We start from the raw sequence: 20521 nt of genomic DNA on the forward strand, positions 1-20521 counted from the left end.
TTTTAGAGACCCGAAAGTGACAAATGAAATGGCAAACAAAATTAGTCAATATAAAAACGAAAACAGGGGTTGTTTGAAATAGAAAATGTCTACACATGTACATATGCACACATATCAACATACATATATACATTCAATACACACCTATACATATACATCCAATCGGTGTATAGAAACAGTCAAACAAGGGATGGTCGTCTTGTAAATTCTCCACTTTTTCCATATTTCTTCAAATGTGTTTTCCTGAAGCCTCATTGAGAAGGTGATTCTTTCCATAACATAGATTTCATGGATTTTGTCGTACCAGTTGTCGAGAGAAGGGATGTCCGCTTTGAGCCATTTTCTAGTTATTGCTTTTTTTGCTGCAACTGTAAGAATTCCAAATAAATGTTTTGTTTTGGAGTTTGTGGGGATTGAATGTACGAGCCCAAATAGGAATTTGTCTCAGTTTAAAGGGATTTTTTCCTGTAGTACTATTTCAATTTCCATATGGATCTTTTGCCAAAAAGTTACTATTAAAGGGCAAGCCCAAAACAAATGGTAGTGATGTGCTAGCTGAGCACCACATTCCCTCCAGCAGCTGGGGGGCCCGCCCCTAGAGGATGTGATGAGTGAGCAGGGCTGAAAAAGTACCTGCTCAGCATCTTCCAACTAAACATTCTGTGGGTGCCTGAGCTCGAGATCTTCCATTGAAAAGTACAGTCATTTGTCCAGACTTCGTCAGGGATGGGTTTTTTTGTTTCGTTTTCCCATTTGTGTTTTATATAGAAAGTATTTTCCTTTTTAATATCTTGAAGAGCTTGGTAAAGATTTGAGATGACTTTCATCCGTGTGTCTGATATGCGCTGGTGAAAACTATTAATAAAGGGTTTTCAAGGGCCTTCTGGCTGTCTGACAGGGAACTATTTAAGTAGTGGCGTACCTGTAGAAATCTAAAAAAATCACCGTTATTCAATCCATATCGTTTTTTTAGTGTTTGAAAGTCAAACATGGTTCCTTTGCTGAACAATGTGCAATATGAAGTAAGACCATGTTTGGCCCAACCTTTACATTTTGTATCTAGCTTGCTCGGGGTGAAATCAAGATCATGTGAGCACCATCTTAATATCTTCATTTCCTCCAGCAAGTCACTCCTGGTAAGGACCCTTAACCATCTTTTTAAGGAGAGGTTTATCCAGCGGTTATCTTTTTCCAGTACGTGTTTAACATGTCTTTTATCCCCTACCCTTGTCTCGATTGGTTCTCCTCCTGATACATTATTCTCAATTAGTTTCCATCGAGCTCTGTGGTCTGCCTGGCACCAGCAGAACAAGCTTCTTCATTGAGCTGATATATAGCAGTCCTTCAAGCAGGGAGCGCTACTCCTCCCTTGTTTTTTGCTAGTTGAAGAGTACAGAATCTAATCCTTGGTTTCTTCCCTTGCCAGATGTACCTTGATGCAAAACAACCTTCTCAGTGCAAATCACTAGGTCAACTGTCCGATACACCCAATAACCAAAAACACACACACACACGGGACATATGGCCCGAACATAATAATTGTTCCATATAATCCCACACTTTGTTAAAGCTAATTTTGTCATGTTTTGTTTTGCCACCTTGTGGTTTGTTGGAATATTTGTTCCATGAGGAATTGGCTTTGACATTTTTTTTTCAGAGTTTTTGAGAGTATTAATAATTTCTTTTTATTTCATAAAATACATTTGCGTGTTCATTAATTACTGGGCGTGCCGTATAGTAGTTCATTAGGATATTACCTATTGTTGGTGTCTGGTTTCTTGTAACATGAGTTGTGTGTTTGGATGCAGATTGCGGGTGTGGAGTATGTGTACTTCATCCAGAATAACACTCTCAACCGCAAGGAGAGGACACTTCACATCGAGTCCCATAACGACACCTTCTCCAACCGGGTCATCATCCATGAGACCTGCTGCTATTCGGTCAGTCACACACACACACACACACACACACACACACACACACACACACACACACACACACACACACACACACACACACACACACACACACACACACACACACACACACACACACACACACACACACACACACACACCCCCCCCCCCCCCCAACCATTTAAGTGCAAAAGCAACACAAATACTAAGTATATTTGTTCTAATGTACGTTATGGAAGAAGTATTTGGTGCAGCCCTGCAACCCGTTGAGATTGACAGAACCACACACTTTTCCCACATAAGCAAACACACGCACGTTCAGTAAAGCTGCTGTTAAGCTGCTCGCACAGCCATTTTAATGTTTGTGTCTCCTCTAATCTCTTCCCTGCACAGAGATCCATGCTTAGACTAGTGCTGAGCATTTTGCTAGCTCTTTCTCTGTGAATGATTCATTCCGCTCACATTCTGACTGAACGCTCTGAACTTCTGATCTGAAACCAGCATGTCTTCTGTTTTCTCCCCGCTGTGTGCGTAACTCTGACTTCAGATGCGCCGATTCATGAATGGATGTACTCTAAGTTAATGAGGTCAAGCACATCCTATTAGCCTCCAACAAACTGTCGTGCTAATTATAGGTCCAAGGCCGCACAGAGGTTCTTATTGTGTGCTTCAGCACACTGAGCTAATGGACCTGGCTCACGCTGAAATACTTTGGTAGCAAAGCGTTAAGGTGCCAGCACAAAGCCTTCAGGAAGCATTGAACTTTCTTTTCTTTAGCTCTCTGAAAAGTTTGTTGTATTCACCTAAATGATTTACATTGTGAACATCTACATTTGGCAATGCCTTAGTTGTCATGTGCTTCTTAGTCCAAATACTGAGGGTCCTTAATCAAAACTTCTCAGGAGATTTAATAATTGATATTAACAACACAAAGACAAAACAACTCATTGACAACTAATTTGAAACTCACACAAAGCAATCTGCGATATAGAAATAAATAAATATATATATATATATATATAATAAAACACTGGGTCCACTACCAGCTGTCCAGCGCTGATATAGAGTGATGCATCTTTCCCTTCCTTACTATCTTTGACCTCCAACCAGTCAAGTAGTTTAAATCCATGTCTGTCCCAAATCATCATCACTTTATCCGCATGGATTCATGAGTTTTATTTTCAAGGTCAACATTTGTGCCCGTTTTTAAGAAATTCCTAAAATTCCCATGTCAAGGCGTTGCTGAGATTTCGCGTACATAACCCGGGAATAATGCCTTTGCTACAGTCATTAAACCTGTGCTTTGTATTAGTTTTTCATCATTTCAACTGATTATTTTCTCAAATGTTGGTCCGAAAAGCCACACGTTCATTTTGACATTACCTTTCAAAACCTTCATGCTGCTCACTGCATGTGTAAAGGGAATGGCTATTTGTATACACACAGACTGACACACACACACACACACACACACACACACACACACACTCCCACTCACAGCGCACAGTGTGACAAGTGCCACATGCATGCGTCATCTATTCTAGTGAACCTTGGTGTGTGGTAACCATGGTAACCTGGGCATCTTGTTCCTCCATGTGTTTATTAAGTTTACTATATATTGTTTGTTTATGCTTCTGTGTAGGTTCACCCTGAGAATGATGCCTGGACGTGTTTCGAGCAGACCGCCAGCCTGGACATCAAGTCCTTCTTCGGCTTTGAGAGCAACGTGGAAAAGATTGCTATGAAGCAGTATGCCAGCAGTATCAAAAAGGTAACTTAATAAACGTACACGTGTCTTTTATGCTTTCTTTGTACCCACAGACAGACACATTGGGAGAAAATACAGCAATATTTTGATTTGAGAGGTTTTTGAAGCATGAGTCAGTCATGCTGTAATTGCAGAAACAAGCTTTGGACCCGATGAGTCATCTGCCTTCATTTATGTGTGAAATGCATTCTCTATATTCCCCCTGTTTTTACAAGGCATCAGTTTGAAATTCTAAATAATAATAATACATTAGATTTTCAAGCCTTTTATGAGGTGCTCAAAGACACGTAACAGTGGTAAAAATTAATTTAAAAAAACTAGCTAATAAAACAACATTTAGCACAAGGACACAACATTAATCACACATTAAGAGCCACTCGGAAAGGGTGAGTATTGGTCAGTGCCAGGTCAAATGAATATATGCAGAGCCTAAGCTTTCCTTATAGTTATATATATATATATATTAGTACACAGAGATACAGTATCTTGAGTGATGTTGGTCTGTATACCTCACTGTAATCTAATTTCCTTGAATTCACAGCTTCTTCTGCCTTAATCCTCACTTCCCCCCCCCACTTGTTTTCCTCACAGGGAAAAGAAATCATCGAGTTCTACCTGAAGGAGCTTGAAGATGAAGGGATCACCCAGGTCCTGCGCTGGACTCCCTCCTCCCTCCCCCTGCCTGTCTCCAGACCCACCAGTCTCTTCACCAGCCTACCTGTCCCCCCCAAACCCGCCATCACCTTCCCCATTTCTATCCCGCTGCCCATCAACGCTAAGGACAGCAACTGTCAGGACGACACGCAGGACAGCAGCACACTTCAGGCAGACGTCCTGACGGAGATCCTGACGGGGTCACCCGAAGGTCTGTTCCTGCAGAGCATCATAAAGAGAAAGACAGCCCTATATGCACGTACATACATAGTAGGGAAACAACTTGACAGATATAACCGCAGAATACACACAAAGCAGAGCCTCATTGTTAAGTAATGGAGGGATGCACATTTGCTAGCAAAATATGAAAATAAAGGAAAGTTAAACCTTAAAAGGTCTTAGAATGACAGAGAAATGGCAGTTATTGACCTGTTATTGGGTTTTGTTTGTGGATACTACAGATTAATTAACACAGAAGTGTTTGACTGAGTAATGTTGATTTGAGATGTTGTTGGTGTTTCAGATAAGTTGGATGCGGACTATATCAAACGTTACCTAGGCGACCTGACCCCCCTGCAGGAGAGCTGTCTGATCAGACTTCGCAAATGGCTGCAGGAGACGCACAAGGGAAAGGTAACTGTTTAACACTTGTAGTTATGTGTAAATCAAACATAACAGATTGGTGCAATGGTGATGTGTTCCTGTAGGCCCAACTGGAAATTAGCATCGAAAGGGCTGCCTTGACAAATAAGCAAAAAGCACGATTTTATTTTCAGCAGGAAAATCTCCACATATTAACAGTACACCACTTTTATGAGTTTCGAGGTGTAAATGCAATCACCAGAAGTAAAAGCTTACGTTAGGCTGTATACAAACTAAGTTACGACCCTCTGGCTGCGCATCACCAATGCTAAGCTAAAGGCGGCTACTGTTTATCGTTTAGTAGTCTCATTTAGACACTTGTTAGCAAGCGACACTTGTTAATGTAAAAATTAAGAATGTTCCACATTGGGTATTGACTAACCATTTACATTATTTTAGGCATTTAATCAAAATCGAATAAAAAAAAACCATTGACTTTGAAACGAGGGTGGTAAAAGGCCAACTCGTATCGATGTTTTAGGACTCGGTAGCAATTTTCAGCTATAATGAATTTAGAAATGTTTAGAAGGCTCACTGTCCACTAGGAATGCCACAGTGAAGACATTTTCCCTAACGTAAGCTTTTACTAAACCGGTTCCAACACCAGTGTAACCCATGAGATCAGACATTTTATTGATAGTGAAAGTTTAGTTTTTTTATTTACAAAACGCTCTTTCCTTCCTGTCCAGATCCCTAAGGACGAGCACATACTGCGCTTCTTGCGTGCCAGGGACTTCAACATGGACAAGGCACGGGAGTTCCTCTGCCAGTCGCTGACCTGGAGGAAGCAGCACCAGGTGGACTACCTTCTGGAGACCTGGAGCTCACCTCAGGTCCTCCAGGACTTCTACACCGGAGGCTGGCACCACCACGACAGAGGTAGGACCGAACGGAGGGCATCGGTGTGAGCATTGAATTAAAAGCAAAACATTAAAATGGTCAAATCCACAGGTACACTCAAAGACAGTTGAACATTTTGCATACAATTAGATGATAAATAGTGTATTAATCCCAAATTGGGAAATTATTTTGTCATAGCAGCATATTAACAGGCGTTTCACAAGAGTTAAAAATGTAATAAAAGTAAAGAAGAAATACAAATAAACAGTAAATACATACATTTCAACAGTATAAATATATATATATCTAGTATACTCAATATAAAATATACAAAACAAGTTAAAAAAAACTCAAGAACAGTGGATACTTTATATTATAAAAGTGTGCGAAGTGGTTTCATTTCTTTAACTACATTGTAATGCAGTGAGGTCGTGAAAGTACAATATATGCAAATTGTTCAGGGTTGTTGAATCTGGTTAAGAAACATAAATCTATGTCTCATGCGTACGTTTGGAAACACACATAGATTTATTTGTCCATACATTGTAGTCCTTTTCAGAGCTGGCTTTACTTCACTTAAGGAAGATTTAGGTTCTTCAGGTTCTTATAAACAAACATGCAACAAGCAAATCAATTATCATGAGGCAAATGTATCGGCATTACATAGTTACCCAAAAAGCTCACACACATAGTCACATTCTACCTGTGGATGCATGTTGTGGATTCCTAGTTAACAACAGAGGGTTGATAATATACATCTTATTTAAATTACAAACATCAGTCCACAAGCCCTGAATGAGATCAACACATAGGAAAGCATTTGAATGTGAATTATTGCCTTACACAATAGGCCATGCAGACATTTCTATTTAACAGGCAGCCCTGTAGAAAGCACACGGCGTGATAAATGCTTGTTGTCCTCCTCCAGATGGTCGGCCTCTGTACGTCCTGAGGTTGGGTCAGATGGACACCAAAGGACTGGTCCGCGCTCTCGGAGAGGAGTCTCTGCTCAGACACGTACGTAACACAAACGCAGCCTGCGCCTGTCAGCGGGCGCAATGAGAAGTCGATAGGTTTGTAGGTCCGGCAGCTGGTGGCTGGATTACAGGTTAGGGCATGAATGAACCCTGGCATGCCATGACAAGTGTATCAACAGCAGGATGTAAACGCTACTGTACATGTATACATAACCTGCTTATTTATGATGTTGCACTCACTGTTATTTCAGGCTACAGTGAGCCACACACTCAGGAGATCACTGATGTCACGTTGTGTCTTTTCAGGTGCTGTCTATTAATGAGGAAGGGCTGAGGCGCTGCGAGGAGAACACAAAGGTGTTCGGCCGACCCATCAGGTACGTCTTCTGTCCTGATCAATGTAGAGCGGGGGGGAATTAATCAGTTTGAGCAGAGCAACATACAAATGAGTAGTCAACCATTTTGATGATCACAGTCTATGTTTCTACTTTCTTAATTTTGTTTAATATCTTTTGATTTATTATTTTATTTTACACAATTTTCTGACTTTTTTATTTTGAAAAGTTTTCCGCCCCACCCTCCGACAGTAATACGTTTATTTAGTATAGCACCTTTCACAGAAATACAATTCACCAAGTGCTTCACAAAAGTTAAAATGAAGACCACAGAATACAATAACAACATGAGGCAGAAATGTTTAAGGTCAGCATAAAAACAAAACACAGACCACGTGGAGTCCTAAAGGAACAAACATAAGAACAGAACACGTCACACACATTTCAAGTATAAACAAAAGCCAATGTAAAAAGATGGGTCTTCAGTAGTTTTTTAAAAGCTTCTGAGACGGCAGAGCGGATGTCTATAGGGAGAGAGTTCCACCGCGTTGGAGCTCCACCTGAAAGGCTCGTCAGCTTTAGTTTTTACAAGAGACCGTGGGACAGCCAGCAGGCCCTGGTCTGAAGTCCACACGAGGCCAACACGGAAACGGAGCCCTCAAGCGATAACGCATCCCAAAGTGGGAAGGTCTGGTAACGAAACGCTTGCGGCTCCGTGTGTACGCCCTATGCGATCATAGCCCCACCTCTCCTGCTCACCCCTGCGTCACCTGTGTAATTGCTGATGCGTTTCACCAACAACAACAATGGCGAATCACAGGGTTGCGTTCATGCTCCAGATGCTACTGACCATGATACAGATGTTAGTACAAAATCTACAGCTCCTCTACCACAACCATCAGCAACAAGTGGACATGGAGAACTACATGTTGCTGAATCCACCGCGGGGAATAACCAGAAGGGCAACCATGCTCGGGGTCTTATTCGCTGCTTTTGGTGTATTTTGTGGCTGAAGTACAGCGCCACTTACAGGCCCGGCATATGTACTACAGCGTCTCCAGCGGGTCGAGCGGTCTCGTGTGGGCCGACACGTTTCTTGAGCCGATTCCGTGTGGACGGAATACTTTTTTGATATCGACTTCGGTTCGTTTTCGTCTCCGTGTGGACGGGCCGCAACTTCCCATTCACTTTGAATGGGGTGACGTCACGCTTTGCCGAACTGTATTGTGGTTCCGTCGCGTCGCTTTGCCTCCGTCGCTCGCTTCGAAAGTTGAGAAAAGTTCAACTTTTCAAGCTTTGACAGAAGCGTCAGCCAATCAAATCATATGCCAGTACAAGCTCTAGCCAATCAAACCGTGTGCTTGTGTGTCCGGGGCGGGAGATTAATGTGATTGGTTGTTGGTCGAGCTCCAGACACGCCCACCGGCAAGCTTCAACGCACGCTGCCGTGTGGACGTACCGTTAGTGTTTAGATTCAAGCAGCAATCAAGAGAGTGGTGGTGGGGGGGTTGAGATATGTGGTATTTGGCAGCCTCCTCGAACAGCAGGAGGCGACATGGATAAGAGCCAGCAGGACGGCATGCTAACTATGAATGGCTGTCACGTAGAAGCCTGCATAGATGGGTGAGGGAGGATGTAAGGGGGGGTCGGGGTCTAGAATTAGTAAGTGTTGCTTTCACAGCTGAAGCTTAACTCCCGAGTGAGAGGTGCCAAGTGGTCGGAATGAGGCAGTGGCCGTGTGTGGACTTTTTGGAGTTGCCTTTATTTGTGGGCCTATGAACTAGACTGAACCCAATTATGTGTGTGTTTGTCAAGTTTCCTGTTTTCTTTGGGTGTAATCCCCACTTGAAAAGGGATGAGGCGTCTACCGGACTTTGGGAACAGGATTTCACTCCAGTGACAAAGCTTCTTTTCAATATTTTTTATTTTGATGTAGAAGTTCACTTTGTGCAGGTGAAAAACCTTTGAAACAAAAAAGGACATTTTAGAATTTGTAACCATGTAAATACAGCGGATTCTTTTAACTTGACTTTTCTGGAAATGTTGACAAATCAAGTTAATTATTATTTTTAAACTAGAAACTATTATTTCCCCTTCTTTCACAGAGGTATTCAATGAATAAAATAAGACTTTACTATTTACGCTTCTAAATCAAATGGATTCTTTATAAGCCATTTACTACTTCTAAACAAGAAAGCTTCCTTCTAAGCTAAATAAACAGTGCGTCTAAACTCTCTCTGTGCCTCACCATTTACGCAGCACATTTAAACCACACAAACAATGCCGCGCTCTAACAAGACACGTGCATACACTCAAACAATTCAACAGAACATTCGCCAGCGGCTCTCACAGCATGATGGATGTTCTTACCGGCTGCCTGTCCTGACTCAGTAGAGGTGCCTCCCGTCTACCCGCTTCGCACACAGCTACTATTTAAACCCTCCTTGAGGATGCAGCACTGGGCTCTGTAATTAGGGTGATTACACCCCGCTTGCCAGAGGAGGCAGGACTGCCTGCGATCATTACACCTGTTGTCTCTCCTATTAATTAGTGGTTTGTCTTTAAATGAAACATATTTGTAGCGTTTATGATTTAAATTCTGAATAAAGTTAAGATTTTGTTATTCTATGTATCTATATCTTTTAATATGCGACTACTTCTAATCTGTTTTTTATTTTATATTTATTAAAGCCCTAGGCTCTGTTTGACTTTACACCCAAGTAACCCAACTGGACTCTTTATTGAGCGGATTACTGTAAATACTGAACTCTTTCACCGCACACATTTCACGCACACTGATATCATATTGTGTTGTTTTTCCCCATTGAATACATATGATAAAAACATAGGAGTGGTTTATTTGTATTGCATTTCTGTGATGGAGGTGATAATTCACTAATGAATGAATCTTGTGTATGATTTTGACTGAACTATTTGTTAACTATCTTGGATATTTATTTATAAGACCTGACTCGGACTGGCAGCCCACTTAAAATATGTCAAACCCTCTAAGTACTTGGAGCTGTAACTCTCCCCCCTCTCCCGTAGCTGCTGGACGTGTCTAGTGGATCTGGAGGGGCTGAACATGCGTCACCTGTGGCGGCCGGGGGTCAAGGCGCTGCTGAGGATCATCGAGGTGGTGGAGGCAAACTACCCCGAGACCCTGGGCCGGCTGCTCATCCTGAGAGCGCCCAGGGTGTTTCCTGTCCTCTGGACCCTGGTCAGTACTTAGAGCACACAGCATCCAGCATAGACTTCTCACAGCACACGTTTATATGGATGGGAAAGATCTGCGATCGTTCTTCAGAAATGGAGAGAAGGAAAAGCGGTTAAAAGACAAAGCTTTGGACGTCAGATAAATCAACAGAAGCAGACAGACAGGAAGTAAACACTAACGGGAACACAGAATGGGCTCTGTGGTGTTTGAGGACTTGTTAGTGGAAGATAAACTGTGAACAGACTTGGACAGTCACAGGAAACATCGATCAGAGCTGCCGTTCCTTTTAAATGAAACGGCTGTTGTCGGAGTTCCAGCCGTCGGTGCGCAGTGGAACGGAGTTTTATTTTCTTAGTGGAAGCAATACGATCATTTTTAACCCAATAAAATAATTTCAACTAATATTTAGGATGAAGTTGTTAGTTTGTTTAGTATGTGGCCGTGTATTTAGCAGGGTTATCCCTTACGTATCAAACAAAACGGATTCAGCACAATCCAGCTAATTTCAGTAAGTACTGCCGTTCATTGTGCTCTATATGTAGTGATGAGGATTTCGTAGGCCCATCCAGAAGTTCGCAAGGGGTCCCTCAACAAAAAGAAATGGGATTATAGCAGAACATAACATCTGTGTCAAACACATTTAGATATCATTATATCACAGCTCCGCTCGGGACCCCCTTGAAAACGAGATGGTGCATCTCAAGGGGTTTATCCCAATGAATAAAAATGTCTATATATATAACAGGACTATGACCTTAAAAATAAACATAGAAAAGACTGAAAATGTCCCTATTAACGAACAGTCTGCACAAGTCAATGTACATGGATCCTGCTTTGCTCTTATTCTTGCTTTAATTTCAAACACCGTTGCCATGGAAAGACTAGGAAGACCATCTAAACATACCTACATCTCTTCCTTTAGGTGAGTCCATTCATCGATGAAAACACCCGCAAGAAGTTCCTCATCTATGCCGGCAATGACTACCAGGGTCCTGGAGGGCTGGTGGACTACATCGACAAGGAGATCATCCCTGACTTCCTGGCAGGAGAGTGTATGGTGAGTGTCGGAGAAAGATCACACCCCTTATCATTTGGGATTATGGGTTATAAACAAAGCTGCAGTGATTGGTAGACTGAAATCGACTGCACGTTTCTGATGATTGATTTTTCTGCTTTCTCTGGGCTTTGGACTGATCAAACAAGACATTTAAAGACAAACTCCAAAATAGGATGGAAAATGTTCAGACCTTTTATAAACCATACAATGAATCTAGACTTGATCAAGAAAATAATTGGCAGATTCAGAATACTCTAATTATCCTGGGGTTTATTGGGTTTTTCCACAGTTGCTCTCTATAATAATTCAATCAAAAATAAATAACAACATAAGTATGCTATAACTGAAAACATAAGAAGAAGTTAAAGTAGGAATGTGCAATAAAAAGATAAAACAAAATAACGATATTTATAGAAACATAGCAATTAAATTCAAATGTACAGAAAAGATCATAGAAAATATAATGACAATAGTTATGAAGCATAGGAAGTTTTGATCATGATGGTTTATTGCAGCCCTAGTTCAGAATATGAGCTTTCAGAGAAACTGATGACCTTCACTGACCCAATTCTGTGTGTGTGTGTGTGTGTGTGTGTGTGTGTAGTGTGAGGTACCGGAGGGCGGCCTGGTTCCTAAGTCCATGTACCGCACAACCGAGGAGCTGGAGACCGAAGATGTCCGCCTGTGGACCGAGAGCATCTACCAAAGCGCCAGCGTCTTCAAGGGAGCTCCACACGAGGTGAGGCTTTGTGCATCAAAATGAGAAAAAAGATGGAGATTCTGTGGCGATGTTCTACATCCAAATATAGGGCAAGAGAGAAGAGTGCTGGCGGTTTTGTTTTTTGAAAAGGTCTGCCATCTAGTGGCTGTTTGTGGTAGTGGACTTTGTGTTTTTTAAATCCAGACATGGCACAGTTTTGAAACATAATCCGTTTCCAGTGACATAATAATCCTGTTACATCATTTGTCCCATAGGAAGAAATGCCTCGTCACATATAATATCCCCTCTGGAAATGGTTTTGATGTTGTGTTAATGAGCTCATAACCTCACAAACAGATGTTCATGTTTGCCTCTGTCACCGACAGGGTTTTTATTTTGCCACATTTGGCTTGTGCCTAAATACGGAACAACATATAATGAAAATGATGAGTATACCACTAAATCAATGCCTTTTTTAAATAAATCGTTTTTCAAATGAATGTTTCGGTTATTTTATATTTTTGTTGTGGCGATACCATAATACTTTATATGGTCACATCAAGTCTGACATTTGACTTGCATCACAGTTATATATATTGTAAGTAATAAAAGTTGCAATGTATTGAATTGTTGATATAGATAATGAAGCGTGACAGCCACAGTGCTGTGGCCGCTCACAAAGAAAGATTCCATTAAAACATAAATGATAATTAAGAGGTAAAATATTTAGTTTTTCTTTGGTTTAGTTCTTTCCTGAAACATCTCGCAATTTCTAGCCAACCCACTCATATCTGTTGAACCTCCCACCCGTCTCCCTCTAACAGCTTCTGATCGAGATCATCGACGCCTCCTCCGTCATCACCTGGGACTTTGACATGTGCAAAGGCGATGTGGTCTTCAACATTTACCACTCCAAGAGGGCCCCCGCACCTCCTCGTAAAGACCCCCTGGGAGCACACGGCATCACCTCCCCCGTGGGAAACAACGTCCAGCTGATAGACAAGTCCTGGGTGCTGGGGCAGGACTTCAGCATGGTGGAGTCCCCCCTCACCTGCAGGGAGGGCGAGAGTGTGCAGGTGAGCTTCCAGGATTGTGCTGCCATTATTAGTTTTTGGGGGGGGGGCTGTTATCGCTTTAAACGTTACGATCAATCTGGATACTTTATAGTTTATTTGCCAGCACTGTGAACCCGGACATGTTTGAGCACGCTTACGCTTTATGCTCGAGTTGTGTTTGCTTGTCGGTCCCTAACATCACACTTTGAATGCCTCCTCTCTTCAGGGCTCCCATATCACGCGTTGGCCTGGTTTCTACATCCTGCAGTGGAAGTTCCACAACATGCCGGCCTGCTCTGCCACCAACCTGCCCCGAGTGGACGACGTGCTGGCCACCCTGCAGGTCTCCTCGCACAAGTGCAAAGTCATGTTCTACACCGAGGTGCTGGGCTCTGAGGACTTTAGGTAAGTACCTGTGTGTGTCATCCTTATGGCTGTGGAGTCCTATCATACAGAGTGTGAGATATCGTATATAAAGAACCACAAACGGACCATAAAAACCAAATGGGGAGTAGCTACTCTGTCCAACGAAAGTGGTGATGTGTTTACAAGAAATTGTTGCCATAGAAACATTAAAAAACAGCTGGGTGTGTTTTTTTCCCATGGATAAGACGCTTTGTAGACACAGGGCCCATAACACAGACACAAGACATTTTCAACCATACGTGAAGTGTGTCTATCCATATTTCTGTACCATTGTTTAATTTCAAAACATAATTTCTTTATGACTGCTCCCTCTTTGTTCTTTATTTCCCCCTCTCAACGAGCTATAATGTCCCCGCATTGCATTGGATATCAATTTAAAATCTGTAATATGAGGAGCCTTTAGTTTTTAGGCCCCAGAGTTTTTGAAATGCTTCCCTCCTTCAGAGACTCTTTTAATCCAGCTTTCCAACCCTCTCCTTCTGCTCCGTCTTCTTGCTGTGAAGAACGGCTTGCTATGATGTGCAGAGTTTGTAAGTGGCTCAGTGTTTGCCCCTCCTTCCTTTAGCACTAGCTCATTGCGGCAGTCATGCTTGTGATGCAGCAGAAAGTTGCTTCCTGTTTGCATCTTGTTAACTGCATTAAGCTAACAGGATGCTTTGATCACACTGAAGACATGATCCTTGCTCTGAGACGGCAGTGTTCTTACTGCATGACTGACGACATCAGACATCCCAGACAGGGTTCAATCAGCTAACGAGTGCTTCACGGCTTTATACCCAAGTGTGCACCAGTGTCCATTTTGTCAGCTTCTATCTTTTTGAAATGTCAGTTTTGATATTATTTAGCCAACCCATTTTTTCCATCAAGTGTTAGTTGCTTAAATGTATGGGCATTTTAAAATGACATTTTACGGGGTGCCATCTGATATTATCAACACTTTTTATCAACTTTATTAACATTGTGTCTTAGGACATGTTTTAAAATGTTGGGCATGGGTTATTTGAACTTTCATAGGTTGGATAGAAAATGTCCTCCAATTCTGGAAAGACCCAGTTGGATAAAATGATCAAAACTATTTTACATTCAGTGAATTAAAAATGTGTCATCAGATTTGATTGAACATCCCATTCCACCTAGTCTAGCCAAAACAAGACCTCGTTTCTTGGTGTCATTCATTTGTCAACAATTGTGTACATTATTGTCAGTTTTAGTCTTATGGAAAAAAAAGGTTGTTGGTGAACATATTTAGTCGTAGCTGATGTTAACAAAATGAACACTGGTGTTCATATACGCAACACACACCAACACATGCACTTGTAACCCTTCTTACAGAAACATTTCCTGCCGTCTGTTTTTGTTTTTCTTCACTACCTACTTCCAGAATTTGACTTCCTGTTGTTTCATTTTACGTTGATTTCTGAAACAGACTCTAAGATTAACATCTAACTCATTTTATTTGTATTTACCAGGATTTTCCAAAACAACTCTGTAATGCACCTGCAGAACAACATATTCACTCGGGCTGAACCCAATGTTGTTTCTTTACATTGAAAGCTTCTATTTGGGTTTTGGAATGAAGATTTAAACATCTCCAGTTGTATTTGATGACCTTAAACAAATGACCCCTAAGGAAACCCTTAATGTAACTTAACCCTTAACTGTAGGGAGATGTTATAGGCCTGAGAAAAGTGATACTAAATTGTCCCTTTTTCATTCATTCATGTCAAATTAATGTAAAGGAGGAGGTTGAATCAATTTCTCACCTTTACTGATTAAAAAATTGCAGTTTTAACCAGAAAATGACAATATTTGTACTCCCGGCAGGCTGATTTTGGAGTGTGAGAGGACTCAAAACTGCCATTTCTATCCTTAAAATGGATTCAACATCCTAAATATACCTCGAAAATCACTCCAAAATTGGCCAAGCCACTATTTTAGCTATTGTCTGCATATGGTAATTAATGCTAAGTGATGCAACTTATACCAATTTCTCTCTCTCTCTCTCTCTATCTCTCTCTCTCTCTCTCTCTCCTCCCCCCCCCCCCCTCAGGGGCTCCATGACCAGCCTGGAGTCGAGCCACAGCGGCTTCTCTCAGCTCAGCGCTGTCACCACATCCTCCAGCCAATCACAGTCCAGCTCTATGATCTCCAGGTAGAAGCTGAGGACTTCAATCCCCACAATGCCCCTCTCCACTGCCCTTACCAACTGTCCTCTCTCCCTCCTTCCCTCCTTGTCTTTGGACTCCATTGCACAGCCAGTCTCTTTGGAACTGAAGCATGCTTGCACAAACAGAAGACAAAGAATTAAAAAATTATATACGAGGCAACAAAAAAAATAAAATCAAGGGCTGATTTATTTGCACAAAGGTAATATATGTTGTTGTGCCTGGTATCTGTACTGCAGTTTGAACTATCAGAATGTTTCTGTTGACATGTTAAAGGTCGGGAGATAAAAGGCGGTGCGTTCGCGGCACCAGAAGCTGAAAGAAGCAATATTCTCATCTGGAGGAGCGGCGGGCTCAGATGAGGACCCTGGAGGCGCTGTTACATATATGCATTCAAATCTCATCATGTGCGCTCTCCGAAACACTGTTACAGACAAACGCCTCCACACATGGAAACACACATGGACTGACAGTGTGTTGCCATGTTCCCAGAGCGGTTGGTTGAATCTGGTGAATTGTTTATAGGTCAAATGTGGGGGTGGAGGAAAACTCTGAACTGGACTTGGGTCAAAGATCATGTGCAAATAATTCGTTTTTCAATTTGAAGGAGCTCCGGAGCGGGTGGAGCTCACAGCCGAGTGGTGCAGAGATGATGATGTCATGTCGGAAGAGAGCTCCCTCGAGATGGGAGTTTTCCATTTCCGAATTTTGCAGAAAATCTTTGGCAAACACGTTTATGATACTTACATTGATGTTGAGCAAGGTATCTCCTCATATTGACACATTTACCATTTTTGAAGCGTAACTTAAATTGCAAGAAGTTAAAAGCTAAAACGCTTTAAACCACTACATCATGGTCGCATGGCTGCGCGTCACCACCGCTGAGCCAAAGACGGCTAATGTTCTGCCTCAATTAGTCCGTGTTAACAACCACTGTTTTATTACGCATAGAAGCTTCAGATATGTATTAGTGGAGTATTTACCGACGTATTTTGTGTTTTAGAACAAAACTTGAAAATCTCTTACGTCAGATCTTGTTTCAGTCATCTAACAAAAAGCATGGAAAAAAAACGTTGAGAGAAGGGAAGCGGAAGTCGTACGCTAACTCCTTTCTGGGTTTTAGGACTCATTCCTGCACCGCTTTATGTAGATAGTGTCAGCAAAGTTGCTAGTTGGTGAGAAAATAATATTCCTTGTGTCCTGCGCCTGTGCACTTTTTTTTTAAATTGTTTTTAAAAAACCCACCCGCCCGTCTCACGATGGCTTTATCACACATTGAAAAACATTGAATATTTGACCCGGGTCTTAGCGGCGTAAATCCGCTAGAAGCAATAACAAAGGTTTGACTTTCTACTGTGTGAAATATTTGTATTTATCATTGAGACGTAGGCTACGTGGAAGATCATGGCCGCTGATTGCAGATGTATGTTGTGAGTTGCGTACAGGCGGGCAGACTGAGCCACAAAGTCTGTGTCAGGAGAGAAACACAAATAAGTCGCCAGATTTTCTCCTTGACACCTTTTTTTATTTTCCTTTGAACGACTTACAGTTTGTTTGGTTCCTGTCCAGCGTGTTCACGTTTGAGATGCGAAATCACGTCGTTAAGGTGATGCCTTGCCTGATTTGTGAATGTGCAACTGATTTTGAACACATTTTGAAGGTCGTGATGCTATCAGGCCGCCATCATTCTCAACTTATTTTTCAGAGTGGTGTAGATTTCAGCGTGCATTAAGGATGAATGTTACTGAGTGATTATCATTGATACTGTACATGTGCTCGTGTTGAGTGGGGTTGTGTTTTGAAGGTGATGGGGTGACGCAGTGTGCCGTGTTTACTGCATGCTCTCGTGGTGATCGGGTTTACAGATCTATATTATTTAAAAGATTAAGACATAGCCATTTTAAGAGTTGTGTCAATAAATACCATGTTAGCCTTTGTAAGCATCAGTTAGAAAAGTACCTGCTTTTTATTTCAAGGTCACTACTGTAACCAATCGAATTAACATTTCTAAATGCAACACATCCATGCAACAGTTTTTGCTGTGGAGGGTGGAGATGACCGCCATTGCCAAGAGTCATTGTCATGCTGTTGCCATGGTTATCAAGTGCAGCTGACGGCAACAAACAAAAAGATACGACGGAAAATACTAACCCTGTGTGTGTGGTTGTTTTTGATATATGAAACTTTTTTGTTGAACTATTAAAGAAAGGTCAAGGGGTTAACTTGTTTATATCATTAACTGCAATAACATGACATGCTTTACTGAGTGAAAGGACCTCCTCAGATTGGTGGGCTCTTTAAAGTGTGTATGATGGTGTAAAAGAATAAATGCTAGAATGGATAAAAGATATGCTTGTAAAAGAGCCTCTGCCTCTCACGGCAGTCTTTCTCTCTGAAGCATGTCTGGAACTCCATTACTAACTTTGCTTCCTCAGGAGGCTCCATTACTCTGTCTGCAATGGTTCCTCTGATGGTAAATCACAATGTTCAGATAAAACTCTTATAGTTCTCTTTGTCTCTCTTTCTCTATCAACTTTCGTCATGTGCACACTTGCTTTCAAACAGTGTATTTCGTACAAAGCCAATTGGATCTTTTTTGAAGCCATCGGCATAAAGACGTGTACTCGGATCAGATGTTGTGTTCCACATAGGCTACCTGAAAACGTCCTTCTTCTCTGACTTTAGCACTTACACTTACAGATGAGGGCTATAACCGTTTGTCTTGTTTATTATCTTTCTCTCTACTTTGCATATCTTCTCTTTACCTTGATGTGAGGAATAATGTTGAAAGTACATGTTTGGATAAAAAGAGAATAAGGCGCCTTTACATTTTCTGAAAACATTAAACTTGAATTATGAGAAAATACATGCAAGTGTCACATTTATTTTTGTCTATCTATTTTTCGTCTGTTATCAATGTCTTATTTCAAATCAAGTTTTATTTATATAGCACATTTATAAACAATTTTTGGTGGAGCCAAAGTGCTGTACATATAATAAAAATAGCCTACAGTAGAGACACTTTACAGCAAATGCAACAGCACAGATTGTTCAGAATATCAGTATGAGAAAAACGACACCCTCTGTCCTTAGACCCTCTGTCCTTAGACCCTCACATCGTACAAGGAAAAACTTCCAGAGAAAACCCACAGTTTAAGGGGAACATGGGAGAAACCTATTTAGTTTTGCTTGGGTGATGAATGAAGCTACATTTAAGATCCATAACTAAAACAATATGTTTGGCCTGGACAGTTTATTTGAATTAAAAGAGAAATGTAAACTGCATCTTTTGCCAAACAAAAACAAAAAAACACACACTCCCCCTGTCTGAAACACCTCGATTGGACTCCTTTGTTTACTTCTGCAACATGGTGACATTACTAAGTAACAATTGTGCTTCTATTGGCTAGTGCCCCAACACAATGTATGTGATGGCTAAGGGGTGGGAAGGCTGCGGCCACACGAGTACGAATTTGGTCGTTTGCGTTACTGTTTAGTGTCATATAGACCGTTCGGCCACACGAGGACGACCGAATACGGCACTAAACGACTGAGGAAACGATAACGGGTCCCAAGGTGGATAGAAAGGCATACGCAACTCTGGGGGGTCAAACGGCTCCGTGTGTACGCCCTATCCGAACATTTTCAGATCACTGATAGTGATTGCGCAATAGCCCCACCTCTTCTGCTCACCTCCGCTTACCCCGCGCCATTGCTGAAGTGTTTCGCCACCAACAACAACAACAATGGCGGATTGCAGAGTTGCTATCGTGCTCCGGACGCTATTGACCATGCTACAGTTGTTTGTGCAACATCTACAGCAATAATGATGAGGCAATAGCCCCGCCTCTCCCCACCTCTGCTGCTCACCCCCACGTCAAAGTAAACTGCACCCTGAATTCAGATTATTTATCTTTCTCTCGATTTATTTATTATTTATCTTTCTCTCGATATGGACGTGAGTGAAGTCTAATCTGACAGGACGGAGACACGCAGCTCTGCTCACCTGCAGCTCCTCCCGCTGCAGCAAAACACACACTTCAAGTCAGATCATCACCCTTAGCTATTTTAATTACCTCTCAAACTCCCTAAACTAGTTATAAATATGTTTATTTTTACTGTCGGCCGGGTCACTGATTACTGGATGAGCTGCTGCATGAGACAGACACTGACGCTGTCCGAAGAGAGGGAGGAAAAAGAGAGGCTCCGTGTATTATTTTATTATTATATTATATAGAGTCGTTATTCATTTGTTTTAAAGCTCAATAAATAACAAAGAAGACATTTGACCGGCACTTTTATAATTTTTTTCGGAAGATTTAAACTTTAATACATGTTGACTGGCGAAAAACTCTGCCCGGTTCCCTCGGCCCCCACCGCGGAGAATAAACAGAAGGGCAACCATGACAACCATGCTTCTTCGCTGCTTTTGTGGAGGAAGTTACAGCGCCACGTAGAGGCTCCTGCATATGTACTGCAGCTTCTCCAGCGGTTGGAGCTAAACGGAGCGGTCTCGTGTGGACAGACACTATCCGGATAACTATTGCGTGTGGATGGAAGCTTGTTTGCGATTGCGTTTGCGTTAATCCTATGCGTTTAGCCGTTTTCGTCCTCGCGTGGCCGCAGTTGACCAATCACTACAGACCAATCAGAGCAGACTGGGCTCTGGTTTCGGACAGAGGGTGAAAAGAGGTGCTGTATGAGAAAAATAAAGAGCTTTTTGAACATTAAAGCATGGAGACATGTCCCAGTAGAGACACTACATACTG

The 20521-nt window shown here is 41.8% G+C and overlaps 1 protein-coding gene across 1 annotated transcript in view; it reads left to right on the top strand.

The window, feature by feature from the left end:
• The window catches only part of LOC117456338 (SEC14-like protein 1), a 48762-nt gene extending 30153 nt beyond the window's left edge, over positions 1 to 18609 (top strand). The window contains exons 4-16 of the mRNA XM_034096546.1: positions 1809 to 1940; positions 3559 to 3687; positions 4276 to 4549; positions 4862 to 4971; positions 5670 to 5859; positions 6749 to 6837; positions 7104 to 7174; positions 10181 to 10352; positions 11272 to 11406; positions 12011 to 12145; positions 12931 to 13182; positions 13388 to 13566; positions 15638 to 18609. Of these exons, the coding sequence (XP_033952437.1) occupies positions 1809 to 1940; positions 3559 to 3687; positions 4276 to 4549; positions 4862 to 4971; positions 5670 to 5859; positions 6749 to 6837; positions 7104 to 7174; positions 10181 to 10352; positions 11272 to 11406; positions 12011 to 12145; positions 12931 to 13182; positions 13388 to 13566; positions 15638 to 15743 (1974 nt within the window). The 3' untranslated portion in view covers positions 15744 to 18609. The remainder of the gene's footprint in view (positions 1 to 1808; positions 1941 to 3558; positions 3688 to 4275; positions 4550 to 4861; positions 4972 to 5669; positions 5860 to 6748; positions 6838 to 7103; positions 7175 to 10180; positions 10353 to 11271; positions 11407 to 12010; positions 12146 to 12930; positions 13183 to 13387; positions 13567 to 15637) is intronic.
• Positions 18610 to 20521: the final 1912 nt, after the last annotated feature.

This window comes from Pseudochaenichthys georgianus, chromosome 1 (assembly GCF_902827115.2).
Source record: "Pseudochaenichthys georgianus chromosome 1, fPseGeo1.2, whole genome shotgun sequence".
NCBI lineage: Eukaryota > Metazoa > Chordata > Actinopteri > Perciformes > Channichthyidae > Pseudochaenichthys > Pseudochaenichthys georgianus.